The 14,949-nt window shown below is 36.4% G+C and overlaps 1 protein-coding gene across 1 annotated transcript; it reads right to left on the bottom strand.

The window, feature by feature from the left end:
- Positions 1-1,114: 1,114 nt before the first annotated feature.
- Positions 1,115-14,318, bottom strand: PLEKHH2 (pleckstrin homology domain containing, family H (with MyTH4 domain) member 2; the record flags this gene model as incomplete). Its single annotated transcript, XM_010190995.1, has 11 exons — positions 1,115-1,422; positions 2,495-2,632; positions 4,331-4,417; positions 5,283-5,412; positions 6,971-7,116; positions 7,863-8,004; positions 8,403-8,500; positions 9,648-9,803; positions 11,581-11,758; positions 12,234-12,331; positions 14,139-14,318. Coding segments are annotated over 11 exons (1,536 nt in total), but the record flags the coding sequence as incomplete, so codon positions are not given.
- Positions 14,319-14,949: the final 631 nt, after the last annotated feature.

Genomic DNA, 14,949 nt, shown 5'->3' with positions numbered 1-14,949 from the left:
TACTTCCTCTATGATTCGACCTAAATTATCCATTAGGGTAAGCTGCTGATCCATTTCAGAGCTTGCAGAAGTGGTTTCTTACATGGAAATGAAAATGTGAGGATTGGAAGAAAAAAATAGGTGTAATTTCTATATATTTGACTTTACGTAGCACTGAGGCTTGTAGCTGAAAAAGGCAACTGGAAAGTGCTCCTGGGTCCAATAGTGCAGATGCAGGATTATGTCTTCAGTGTGCAAGAACATTATATTAGTATTATAATACAATACATATAGATACAAATAAAAAACAAGAAGTACAACTTGTAAAAAATATTATTCTGAATCAACGTATCTACATTATACACATTATGCATGGATTTTATCTCACATATGTTTCCAAGTTTACTCACAACAGTTCAAGCAATGACTTTCTGACTTATTCTTGTGTTTTGAATTGTGAGTCATTCTTGCATCTGTATTATATTATTATTATGGATTAAAGATGAAATTAGGTATGGGATCTTGTTAACAGAGCTATACTAAATACAGTGCCTGTCCAATTTATATTTTTCCAAAAGGCTGGGACAGAGAGGGGTTATTTAGAAATTTACCAGACCATGGCTGAAGAATTGCCAAGTAAAACAGTTGTATAACAAAGGCTAGAGTGTACTATGAGAATACTCTTTAAATTTATAATAGTTACATGATGTGCCTACGGCTTTTTTTATAGTAGAAACAATTACACAAATCAAACAATTCGTTCTTTTTAGTCCCATGGTGCTCGTATTGCCAATAAGGAGGGGCGCTGGAAGTGGAAAATATTTTGTTTGACAGGTTTTTTTAAACAAAAAATCCTTTTCAAAATGAAGGTTATACAACTTGTATAATTTTGAAAAACAGAGAAGAGAAGTTGAAGACAGTTTGGTCCCTGAGTAAGTATCTGGAAAACTACTAAAATCTATACAATTGTTCCCAAGGCCACCTTTCCCCATCGCTATCAACAGACACATTTATTTCTGAGCTGCAGGGACAAGCCACGCCCAGTAAAGCATAATCCTTAAATTACTTCATCATCATTCCAGTTCAAGCCAGGGCTTTAATTAAGGGGCTCCTCCAGTTATATACCATTGCAATGAATGTAAACCTGTTCACCTTTCTTTTGTTTATGGACCTGCTTATGCTCTGTCTTGTACATCAGAAAGTTTTCAATCAGCGCAGAAACCATGTAACCAGGACATATTATCTTGATTCCTAATCCTTTCATAGCAAAGTGGGACATTTAGTTGGTCTGTTGTTTGAAAGAAGGGGCTGACTGCCCATTTCCTTGAGTTTCTGTCCGCTCTGAGGTGTCAGTAATGCTGGAGCAGAGAGGTGATGAGCAGCTCCTTTCAGCTGATGAAAGTTGTTAATATAGCTGGCAATCAGTAGAGTGATCTCAAGAATCTATAACAGGAACACACAAAACTCTTTGAAAAATACAGTGATGTGTTTTGACTGCTGAAAAAATAGCTAACTTTTTAGCAAGTGACAATCACCATCAACTGGAAAAGTACTTGTACTTTATCAAACAAATTAATGATGGGGAGAGAGGAGATGCCTAATAGAGCTTTTTTCTATTGCTCCTTGCAAATAATGTAATGTTATTCCCATCAGTATGCTACTTTGTCTTCCACAGTCTTAAATGATGTGAGCAGATGGCTTCTTTCACTCAAAGAGAGATTTGGAAGTCCAAAAGATGATGCTCTTTGAAAAAAATTCCGTGATGTATTCCCTCAGTTTTGCTAGAAAATATTTAGTGCTCAGAGAACTAAAGATGCAGGGTAGGTAAAAGGAATAAAGACTCCTGGGAGCTTTTTACCGTATTTTCTCTTTGCAATCCACACAACCTTGCCTGTAAGGGCACAGTCTGAGGGAAACTGATGTATTTTACTATGCTTATTTGTATGAAGAGTTGTGCTTTGACCCAAATTCATATGTGGAATTTTGTATTCTCTTTCATAAATTGATCTGATTAACAGCTAAAGGCTTTTAAATCTTTGCTTTTTTAAAAAAATCTTATCAATGGAAGAGAGACTCTAGGTTTAAAAAGCATGAACAGTTTCTTTATGAAAGGTAAAAATACCCTAGGATTTTTAAGAAGTGACTGATCTTTCAGATCTTGCCTTCTACAATGCCAGTGTATAACACAAATGTAACTTAAACATTATCTCTGGTGCTGATCAAGCAAACAGACTAGTCTTTAGGTATATACTTCCTGTCTTTAACAGCCACCTTTGTCCTTCTAAGAAAAATCTGTCATGTTGTAGACAAGGACATGAAAAGGAAAGGAACACATCAGTATTGTCACTGTTGGCTTTTATATTACTAATTGTTTTGCTCTCCAAAACCATCTGGCAAAAGTCAATAGTCTGAGAATGCTAGGAATAAAAAAGGTGTTTCATCTTTCACATCTGTTAAGGATTACCCACTAGAAAAAGTAGCACATGGTGGGAAACTTTTTCAGTAATATACCAACCTTCGGTTTTGTCATGGCAAAAAGGTGTTTTTCAGTTGATTTGTCCTTTGTCTGAGCATTGTTAACAACCAACATGAAATCATCTTGATAGCCTCCAAAAGTCATCAGACTCTTATAGGTGTATGTAACAGTTAATCGCTTAAAAAAGAAAATGAAAAAAACAAAATGCAAAGCTATAAGCAGGACAATGCAGGAAAAACAGATTACGAAAAATGCTTCTTTTAAAAATATAATTACATGTGTATTTTTCAAAATGTTGATGTTAGCCTCTCATGAATCTTGAAATTAATTATAAATTTTGAGATAGCCTCATTCAGACCTTCACTGTAAGAATTTCCATTGCAGATGATAATAACTCTTTTAAGCTTGACCTCTGATTCTATTCCAAATTAATTAGATCAAAGATATTATATGCAGGTTTCAACTCAAGTGTGTAATTCAATTCACACAAATCTTGACAGAATTTGCCAGAAGTTAATCTTAGGAATTTCATTTGAAATCGAAGCAGTGTCTAAATAAATTAAATGGCAGGGTATGAGACACCTAAAGGAATTTAACAGGACTTCTTTTTTGTGGAGTGATAGAGTTTACATACACACAAATTACATTAAACTCTGTTCTCTTCTTTTCACATCTCTGACCAAACATAAATAATCTTCAAGGCTCCTGTGCCTTCCATGCCCCAGCTCTTACTGTTCAATGTTTAACACCACAGTAGTGGCCTCCGAGTCTGCAATTAGCATTTATCATTACGACTCATATTAATTTGCTGCAGATGTTCACAGTCAAAATTCATTGTAAGACAATATCTGTACAATAACTGACTTTAGTCCTTTAGGTACTAAACCTTTTTGCCCTTATTTTGAAATAGTGTTTTCTCTCACTACCCCTTGCAGTATCATTTCCGATACCCTTGATCCTTCCTACAGGAAATCAGAGTACTCCCTGGAAACTGAGCAATTCTTGAGCAGCAAGTAAGGGCTGCCGATGCTGTGAACTGCCAGCGCTCTGCAGAAATGCCCCAGCCAGTGCTGTGTGTAGACAGTGTTTATACAGCTTTCTGCAGTCTGATGCAAGCTCATTTTGCTTGTTCTCTGAACAGAGCTGCTGCTTGCTCTCCTCATGTTCTTTGTTTTATTATTTCTTTAACTGCAAAGAAATGTCATGAAAAGGCCCATATCAGTAGAATTATAAAGCTGAGATTTTAATTTTCTGATATTCAATATTAGCACTTGCTAATAGCACAATGCCATTCTGTTTCTTTGCAGGATATAAATTAAATCAGGGATCTTCTCAGGCACTGCTTTTTTACACTGATTACAATGAGTTGTTTTCTGTGAAAACTTTTATTGCAAATCAAAGGAAAAATCAGAGACTAAAATGACATAATTAAATAACACTGGGTTATATTACCTACTATTAAACAAAAATATTACAATGAAAATAACAATCTTTTAAAGTAACTGCTCTTTGCCGAGTGTGTGTATTATGAATAATAATGGAAAATGAAGTCTCCAGGAAAAGAAAATTAGTGTTATTGTAATAACTGTAACGATGGATCTCCTGACATCTGAATGATTAAAACATTAACATTTCATTAAAAGATATAAAAACTGTATCTAATAAACAAAAATAAATTCTGTGCAAAGCATTCATTACTTATTTCTATTATTAGTGCTACTATAATGATGGTAACACTAAAGCATTTTGAAAGGAGTGAATTTTTTGCTTTAAGAGAAAGATTAGATAACTTAGCATGGTAGGTTAATGCCATCTTTTATGTAGTGAATCTCTCCATAGAGTCAGTATTAAAAAGAAAAAAGAAATTTCACTTACCATAGAGCTGTAATCTAGGATGCTTATGCCATCTTCATGTACAGCAAACCATATGAAGGACTTCTCAACTGAGGATGTTGCTAGAGGCTACAAAGAGAAATCTTTAATTACTACTTCAGAATGAGGCAATATATAAATCATGGTTAACTATCAGCTACTGTAGAGTGCTCTCCATCTGCAGATCTTACTGAGATTTACACTGGAAGGGAAGGGATGTTAAGGAATGGGAGTAGCTGCCCAAAGCCATGTAGGTGGCCAGTGGCAGAACTATAAACTCAGCCCCGTACTCTTGAAGCCTTCCCTGGTGCTCAGTCCAATAAAACGCATGGTCTTATTAATAAAAAAAAAAAGTCAGGTGTTTTAAAGTTTGTTCACTAGCACATATGCCTACATATGCAAAGAACAGAGTGCCAACAAGCAATTGTATTTATATTACTGGGATTACCAAATACAACATAAGGAGTGAAGTGACAGTTTTGTTTAACACAGATGTCAATTGAATCAAGAGAATTAAGATACCAGTGTTTTAAGAGAAACTGAAAGACCAGCACAGAAGGGAGTGCTCTAAGTACTGTTAACAACATTTAGTGTTTCGGCAAGGTTCAGCTTCCATCGCCAGTTAATGATGCCTTTTCAATAATCTACTAGTTATCTGGTAAAACAAGTCTGAAACAAAAAGGCTATCTCAAAAGAATATTTAAGAAAATGAAAAGATACATTGTTTAATAATGTAAAACAAGCAATAAGTGCATTGGAAAGTTACTATTATGTTATACTTAGTACTGAGGCTATTGCATTTCACCAGCACATGGCTTAAACAAGTTAGTAATTTGACAGGAGATTCAATCAGCATCTGTGCAACACACTTATTTTCAACAAAAAAGTATTAGTATTTGAAAAGTATATTTATATTAAAAAAACGCCACCACTCAATCTCAATAAAGTTTCTTACTTTTGCTGCAAACAATTTAGCACCAAAGAAAGACCATTTTCTGGCTACAGTGAGATAAATGCGCACACAGTCTGCAGCACTGTGCCCCCGGAGAGCCATCCATCGTGTAGACAATCGCTGACAAAGCTGTCTGTTGAAATGAAATATGTCATTTAGTTATTGAAGGGAATTTAAGCGCTTACCCATAGAGAGTTTAACGAGCAAAAAAAGAATCCATTTTTTAAACTGATAATTGAAGTTAATACAACAACTATCACTTGCATGGTATTAAATACATCCAAAACATCATTTAACATTTTTATGCACATGAAAATTATGAAGTAATGTAGCAGCTGCAGCATAAAGGGAAAAAGTCTAGTACAGCTTTTAATGTGTCTCTACATATAATCAATCTACCTTTATCAGTACTCAACAGCTATGCCAGTTGTCATTCCAAAAATCCATCCAGCTTAGCATATATCTTTACCTGTGGCTAGTAGTAGATGTGGAAGATAATGGCTTAACACTACTCTTTTTTAGTGTATCTGGGCGCTGCTACCAAAAAAGGAGCTTCTGATGCATGATGCATTCACACTGGCTCTTTTCTTTTGTGGCCCCATGGTGAGCTGGTTCAATAAAATGATGCTATAGAAAACTAATCCTCCAATAAACCCCACTCCAGAATGCCTTTCTAGCACATTGACCTGCAGGAATTACTCTCCCGGCAGCCACGAGATTATTAGATGCAGCCCAAGAAGAGGGAGGGGGAATGTGTAGTAAAGGGAGATCTTTCACTTGCAGCCTACTCTTACTGGAAGTTTATGAAGCCAAACTGAACCCTCAGCAAACAAATACAACCACAGGGCAGGTGTAGAGGGATTCTTCCCCTGCCACAGGCTTCTGGCTCTGGCAGCTGGCAGTTTAGGGACTACTTGAACAGCTCAACAGATCTCAACAGATGTTTGAGTTGCCCTCCATGAGTTAACTTTAGGACCTCTTATACTCTGTTCTTTGAAATTAATGGCATAACTTTCTATTTGTTGTGCGTATAGTTTTGAATGTCCCTAATATCTTCTGACCATGTAATAATGTTACTTTGTGCATATGACTGTAGCTTTAAACTTTCTCAACCCTGTACTGAAGAATGAGGAAAACATTTCTGTGATGTTTATTGGACTTAAAAATTGCTGTATAATTGACTTTGGATAATGTATTACATTGGTGTGCTCTTCTTCATGTTAGCAGATGTTGATTATAATGACTTGCAGGTTATCCATTTTAAATTAAGTAATACCTTACAAAGCAAGTCCATTAAGTTAGCGTATTGCCAATGTGTTTGGCTGCCAGAGACTGCACATTTGAATAGCAAACCCTCCGATCAGATTCTCATGTCCTCTACTTTCATGTTCTTTAGTGTGTGCACAGACTTAATCTAGATTTGTTAAATAAGAAAAATAAGGATTTCAAAATCGCTGGGTTTTGTAACACTGTGTAACTTGTACAGCTTTTGCTGAAATGTGTGATTAATGATGGTCCTTTGTTTAGATTAGAAATATACAGAGGAAATGAGTTCTTCAATTTAGTAATGAAATGAATTTCAAGCACCAGTTAAGGCAAATATAACAGTAAGTTGTACCGAATGACAATTTAAAAATTCCTCATTTCACTCCTAGATTTTTAGAGAGTATGAATCACAAAATACATCTCACCTTAATTGTTCCTCTGAACAACCTTGCCTGTATCTCTTAGGGTAGAATCTCTCCAAAACTTGTTTTAATGTTTGATTGGACTTGGACTGGGAAGTGACTTGCCCTGCTGGAGTTGAGAAAGGCCGTTCAAAATCTCCAATCTCGACCTAAGGGAAAGACCACAAAGAAGACAATTTTTTGTTACTCCAGAGTAATTTCCTAGCTGGATATTATGAGCTATCTTCTCCTTTGTCTTACCAAGTATAAAATGAAAAACAGTTTTTCAACTAATGTGTATTTTTCACTGATACAAAAGTCGTGAAAGTAATTTTGTTTTACTTATTTTATATTTACCATGTAAAAAAGGTATCAATTATAAATGGTAAAAATATAATTGTTACTAGTTCTGCTCTGAGATTGCTAGATCTCCGGCTGACAAAAACCAGCTTAGATTTATTGAGTAACACCATCAAATAGCTTTCTCAATAACCTTCCCTTGAGCCTTACATTTTTTAAAAATAAAAGAGATCTTAACAAGAGCACACTTAGTAAAGGATTCTTAAGCTTTAATTAAACAGCTGTGACTTTGGTGTAATAACTTGCAGAAATCACGTAAGGAACAGTGAATGAAGAAATGGTGCATGATTATATGGTATTTAATCAAAGAGGGGCTGACTGTCTGGAGGTACAGCACGTTTTATCCACACAGATGCCAGCAGCAGCATATGCTGTGAAGCATTTCCACTAAAGTACAGAGTTGGCCTTGCAGAAGATTCCAGGCCAGTCCTTTTCCTGCACTATCACGTGTGAAAGGTAGAGGTCATCTGACTGCCAAGCAGTCCTTGACCAGTATCTTTATTCCAGTTTCTCATCTGTAAAACTGCTGTGTGAGTTGTTAATGCACGAGGATTACCTGAGCTAAAAGAGCTGTCAGTTCCATCGCCAGTTCTTTGTTTACAGGGAAAAGTCCATTGACTATTTGATCATTTGTCTGATACACTAGCAGCAGCTTCTCTCTGTCTGTCTCCCCATGGACTTGAATTGAAAAATAAAGCCTATAGAAAAGACAGAAAGTTATTAAATAAAGAAGACAGGGAAATGCATTAGCCCTGAGGATTAGCAGTATCTGCTCTGAATGTGACATGTTTCCGTCAGTGTCAAAACACATTAGCAGAGCAACACTTGTACTTGAACCAGTGGGCAAATATTTAATTTCATTCTCTGAGTACAGTGTTGCCCTTTTTTTTTTCTTGGCAGCCCTCCTTACCTCTTAAGAACTAGAAAAAAAATTAACTGTATTTTTTAAAACAGAATTCTTCAGTTACATCCATTTACTATTTCTGTTGCAAGTTTTGAGTCAGCCAATATTTTTCAGATGAAGAAGCTGCAGAAATTAAAAACAAATCTTGGGGCAAGGCATATCTTGGAACAATGTTATACTTGCTAAACAAACCTATTTTTGTAAGTGAGGCGGACAGTCCTTGTGCCTTCACATTTCCCAGGGTGCTGTTCCTTGGAGGCTTGCTCCCATTTTGAAATAATGTCACAGATCTGAAAGGAAAGCAATACAAAACTGACTTTGCCATGTATTCCTCTTTGAAAACACTTCTGAATCACAGAATCACAGAATCACAGAACATTAGGGATTGGAAGGGACCTCAGATCCTTTCTAGTAACTGCTGTAGAGTTTGCATGAAGTTTGTTATAAAGCGCCACAACAGTGGTTCCCAACAAGTGGTGTAGGTGGGTAGGCAGGCAGATGGGGAGGACGTGGAACAGAGGTCCTAGGAGTCCTGCTGGGCTTTCTGTCACCATCCCTTCATAAAGGAGCCATCCTGGAAGCAGTAATGTCAACAGCCTCTAAAGTTACATTTACCAAGAAAATAAGTACATTTTTTATACATTTTGCTTTCCATACGGTCATTATTCTGGTAGGGGAAGAGAACTGATCGTGATGACCCTGCTTGTTTGTCACTAGGGCCTAGTTGTACTGCACCTTGTAATTCAAAGTGCAGCTGTGAACGCTGGACAAAGGGTGCGAAAGACTACTTGGTAAAAGCACAACAAATTCATTATTCACTAGTTGCTAAAAGGCTTGAAAAATATCTAATATTTTACTAAAACATAAATTATGTTGCATTTTGCCACTCTTTACTGCAAAGAATTAATTCTAGCAACAGAGGGAACTAAAATTCAGAATTCAGAACAGTAATAAGTCAAACACTGGAAATTTCCTGAATTGAACACTAATCATTCTGTATTTTGATAAGGAACCCTTTTTTTTTTTTTTTTCTTCCCCAGTATGAATGACTTTTTGGACCTCTAATAGTCGTCTTTTGGAGCTATACAAGAAATGTTAACTGAAATCTCTGAATGCACTTTGGACTCCAATTGATTTTAGTTTTAAAGGACTGTGATTATTAGTAACAGCTTACTTTTGTCTTTTTTAACCCAGCTGTAACTTCTATGACTACTATCAGTTTCCTGGATGAAGCTATTAAATATAGTTCACTGAATGAATTTCAGCAATTAAAGAAGTTATTTTTTTTTTATCTTTCCTTTTACATTATGAGGAAAAAACCTTAAAGACAGTTTTCAGCCTGAAAAATGTCTTCCTTTACATTGTCTGAAGAGAGCACTGTAAAATAAAGATATTTGGTTGTTTTATATGCAGAGCTCATGAAAGGTTTTTGTTTACCTTGATGTTTCCTTGAAGACAGTGCTCTATATCCTTGCCAGAGGGATCATCAGAAAACAGTGCAAACCCTGACTGAGCTGGTTTCCTCATCCCTGTATCCTGGTTCAGGGTGTTCAGAAATTCCTCCACTGTGGTCGAGGCATCAAACCCAACAACCTAAAAAAGCAGCCAAAGTGTATCTTGCTATGAAACTCATTAAAAAAACCACCACCACCCCTCTAAAAAGTCTAGATGTTGAAGGATAATACCTCTAGAATAACACTAGCAATTCAAGACCTATTCCATTCCTTGTGCCATTGGAAATAGAAAAAATATCCATAAAGGGTTTGGAGAAGACTCAAGATCTCCACATGGGAAGTCATTTCAGTGGAGTTTTTCTGCATTAAAAAATGATAAACTTCCCAGCAGGTTATACCTTACTGCATTTTGTTTATGAAACCATAGTAACTTCAAAAAGCTTCCAAATGTAGCACTTTGGGTTTTCTTTTCTTTGTTTATACTACTTTCTTTGCACTTGCTACACCTGAATTTCTGTAACAGAAAGCAGTTTTTTATCTGAGCTTTATGTGGCAAATACCACTTGAAAAATGAAGAAAACTATAATTTTCTACACTTTTCAATATGGTGGTGAAGCAAATGAGATCAATTTATCGGTTTTCATCATGTGCAACTTCAGAGGGGTATTTACTGGCATATTTACATTGGCAGATCTGAAATATTTCACAAATGTTGCTCTGTCAGTACCTCATAGTAATATACAGAGCCTTCTAAGTTTTATTTTCCCAAATCTGAACTTTTGTCTGTTCTTACTAGTATTAAATAATTTTAGCTTTAATGGTATTTAAATGGCATTTATATAGCTAATAGTTGCTGATGTTCACTTGCATCTACTTTGAGGGTGTATTTCCTATATTTGATATGTTGAAGAAAGCCCCTTACCTCTTTTTTGTAAAGGAGTACAATGAAAAGAGATCTTGGACTTCTATTTTGGGCTTCTCAGTGGTTGGAATTAAAACAAAATATCTGTTGAATCTAGCTTTAGAGATGAATACAAGAGTTTTCAATACCACTACAATGCGTTATTTGCTGATTGCACTGAAGTAATTTATTTATTTAGTTAAAACTTTCAAAATCCTTAAGTATACATTTGTTGAGCAATAAATAACTAATGAGTAGTTACTTCTTTTATTCTTCAAACTTCAATTTTGAAACCTTTTAGGATGATTTAAATACAGGGTTTTTTCTATTTTACTGGGCAAGCAGTAAGCAGTTAAGAAACTTAGAGGGGAAAAAAAGCAGAGTTCTTCTGTGACCTGAAATGAAAAGTTTACATGATATAGTTTTGATTTCATATAAAAACTTGCTTTGTGTCTAGGAATACTGTGAATTGTTTTTAAAAAGACTTTTTTCAGCTTGCTCTCACAGTTAGAAACACAGACCAGGGTGTGAAGCAGTATGCATTCCTGTGGGCTTTGACTAATGAAGTCCCAAAAGAGTTAAGAATGAAGATGTGTTTGTTCTGTAACAAATATGGTTATCCTTCATGGCTGATAATGGGAGTTTCAGCTGTGCTTCCAGGCTTTCACTGAGATATTTAACTTTCAAGATGTCTGATGGAAGGAAGTGGAATATTTAATACCTTCCCCTTCAAACAAACTCATTCATCTGCTGGCCAGGTTAAATAAGAAACAGAACTTTAGTATTTCTCACTCTTAAGAGGTTCTGGTTTTTTTTTTCTTTCTTTTAAAGGTTTTTCCCCAAACCTCTATGTTGATCAAATCAGATCACAAGTACACTGCTAGCACTGGCACAGGAGGAAACTCAAACCATATTTACCTTAACGCTTAAAGTTCTGTTTCTGATAGGCTACTTTATGTATATGCTAATAGCAAGGGGTTGGGACAGCTCAGATTTCAGGGTCCACTAACATTACCTGATATATGCCATTCATAAAATGAACTGGAATACTGAAGGGCAGTGAATGGTGGTAGGGGTTTCTTAGAAGAGTGGAAAGGATTTCCATTCTGGAAGGTCTGGCTTCTCGGTCTCCATTCTGCTGGGTGCGCTCTACACATCGCTGACAATATATTGCATATTTCCCAAATTCAGTCCTAGGATAAAAAGAGAAATAAGGCAATTCTTGAGGACTGATTGAAAGAATAGTAAACTGTCACTAAATCTCTCTGGGTGTGCCATATGGAGAAGCACTCAGATTGCACTCTCTGAGATTTCCATCACATTTTTCCATGTGGAATTATAAAGAAAATTAGTACACTGAGACCAACAGAATTGTGCCAAAGATGAACATGGCTCAGAGTGTTTTGTGTAACTGCCATATTTTGGTTTTCATGGTTTTGCAACATACAGCCAGAGTTCCACTGCAAGTATTTTCGAAAACAAAGGATAACTTTCCCAACTGATGCATAGAAGTAACATGTACTGCAGATTAGTAGCATTGGAGCACAATTCTGTTCAAATTTATTTTAAAATATATGTCAAAATATATGAAATATTAAATGGAAGACTGAAAATAAGGTACTTCAGCAAGACTAAGTTGACTAGCTGGGTAATAATATTCAGGCACACCTGGAATCTGCGTTCTTCTTTAAATGCAGTTTAAGAAGCCAAAGGAATGGGTGCTGAGGCAGAAAGAGCCCAACGCAGAGAGCCAAGAGCTGCAGGCCCTGGACAAAAGGAAGACATTCACTATTTTAAACATCTTACAAAGTAAAACTTCCTGCTGTAGCTGCTGGCCAGCAGTGCAGCTTACTGTGCCAAGTTGAGTAACAGACAGCTGTAAATAGGAATAAAAAAACACAGCACAGAGAAAAAGCTGAGTAAAAAAGTATGTCACCTCATTGGAAGGCCAAAATGCTCTCTATTTATTTGTGTACAGAAAGTTTCTTTCAGGGCTGGAAATGGGATAGCAGAACAGTTTGTATAAAAAGCAGTTAATACACAGGAAAAAAAAACATTAACACTGCAAGGCCAAGCACTAAGAAATGAGGAGAAGCCTGTGCAATTCCAATCAGCTCTCTTGTTACAGGTATTATGAAGCAATGCATAAGACATTTTCCTCCTACCAAGTAGATAGCAACTACTGAAAAAACAATTCTTCAATATTTTGGTATATTTTCATTCCTCAATTGCTTTACTGCTCTCACGTACTCCAGATACACACTACTAACGTTACAACTATTCTTCTCACAATTGTATCAATGCAGCATACTGAAATATAGAAAATGGAGTCTCTCTCTTTTGATTTATCTGACTTGCCTGGTATTAAGTTGAAATTTGACAGCACAGACACAAATATTCCCTTTCATCTAATACCTGTACTTGGATGGAGGATTTCATTGACTCTGTTTCAGGAAGATACTGCAGTAGAAGCAAGTGTGGGAGACCACAGCATGAATTTAGGACTTAAAAAAGTAAGCGTGAGGCTGAAAACATTTTAGTGAACAGTTTAACTCTTAAAAATCATACCAATGGATTATGATAGCAACTATTTATTTATCTGTATCAGAGGGAAGGCCTTGCCACTGATACAAAAGTACCAAAGAAGGATTATGGTTAGTTTAAATTCCATCAGCCACGTATTACTTCAGTGTGTGCTAACTGACGTGAACATGCTATGTCTGTTGTAAAAGCTTTGTGGATGTTTTAGTGATGCACACATACTGGCCACATCCCAGATGTGGCCTGTTTCTAGATAATAGGTATGTCAGCTGGTCATGTTCTACTTTCTACAGCAAGAGTTTTTATTTTTTCTACAGCAACGTGTTTATTACAAAAGCTTTAATATGGTAATTTCCTTTCCCATTTTCTGATCCACCTCCTAGTTCTATAGGTACTGGTCCATCAGAAGCACTATTGTTCCAGTTCTGATAATTCTACACAAACTAGAAGTATTGGCTTTCCCTTCAATTTTAGTTCATTTAATTGTTACATATTTGGATACCAGTGAATAGCTAGCAGTGGACAAAGTGAAGAATTTAAAGTATGTATTTATAATCTAGCATACAAAAGAGGTGACATCTATCAGAAACCCTGAGCATATCTGAGATTGCATAACATGGCACTACAGCTTTACTTCACACTCATGCTATAGAGACATCTGCCACGTGATTTAGCCCACCAATCTTCCTGACGCAGCACCTCTCTTAGAAAAGATGCAGTAAAAGAGAATTAGTTTCCATACGTGATATCTTACTCAACATTCAACTTGATGATAGGTCATTGTATGTCCAGCCTTTAAGAACAGCACAGGCACAGATACACTCTGTCACCAGATACATGTACTTTGATATAAGATAGCATCAGCTTCCTTTCAGAAAGATGCAGTAGTAGTAAGATGTTAGAGCAGGATTTTATGTGTTTTTAAGTAAGCAGATGCTACAGAAGAGCAGAGCCTCTTTACCAGTCTAAACAGGCTGTGTAGTTCCCTCACTGCTGTTGAAATAGGTACCATTAAAATAAATACTGGATTACCTGTATTGGTCCTGCCTGGTTTTGTGGATGTCGACGTCTAGTCTGTTTAATAAGCTGACAACAGATCTCATTTTGAAGTTCAGGATGTGTGAGGCAGATCTGCAAGGCACTTTGGGCCAAAGATACATGGTAATCAATGGCAGGAGAGTCAACCGCAGCATTTATAAACAACTGGCAGGTCTAGATATGAAATAAGCAGCAAGTGAATTTACATACAAAAAAAGCGCCAACAAATCTTTTAGACATTCTGTATAACAAAAGTGTGCTATAATTAAAGTCACAATTAGTCAGTTTACCAGTAGACTAAGGAAACCCTGCTGGCTCTGCAAAAAGGGGCGAAAAGGGGCCAGAATGGATGGAAAGCTGCACAGAGAGACAGGATAAAAACACCTCTTAAAAATACGCTTTTCACTCTGTCTCTAACAGAGTGAGCTCTAACAGAAGTCACAACAGTTGTGGTGGCAGGCAAGTTTAAGGACACGCAGAACATAGCTTACCTCTCTACAGGACTTAAAAATGCAAAGTGTAGAGCTCTCCATGGCAGCCAGTGTAAAATGCTTGTGCAAGTAGTGAGCACAACATGGCAGAACATACACAGATAAGAAAACTCAGACCCTTTTATTTTACATCTTGGCTTTCACTAGATTTTTACTGTGGGTATCCCCAGTACTGTCTTAGGAAAGCCAGGTGTTAAGCATTTGTTGTTCTGTATGAGAAGAAAGGTTACGTACCACTCATGGCATTTACTCTCTGTAACAGCTGATGAATTTTCAAAGTATATGTAGAGAGAGAGGAAAAGTCACAAAGTCCA

Source organism: Mesitornis unicolor, unplaced genomic scaffold (genome assembly GCF_000695765.1).
Source record: "Mesitornis unicolor isolate BGI_N332 unplaced genomic scaffold, ASM69576v1 scaffold21658, whole genome shotgun sequence".
Taxonomy (NCBI): domain Eukaryota; kingdom Metazoa; phylum Chordata; class Aves; order Mesitornithiformes; family Mesitornithidae; genus Mesitornis; species Mesitornis unicolor.
The sequence above is the reverse complement of the archived record's forward strand: the minus strand, read 5'-3'. Positions and strand labels throughout refer to the sequence as shown.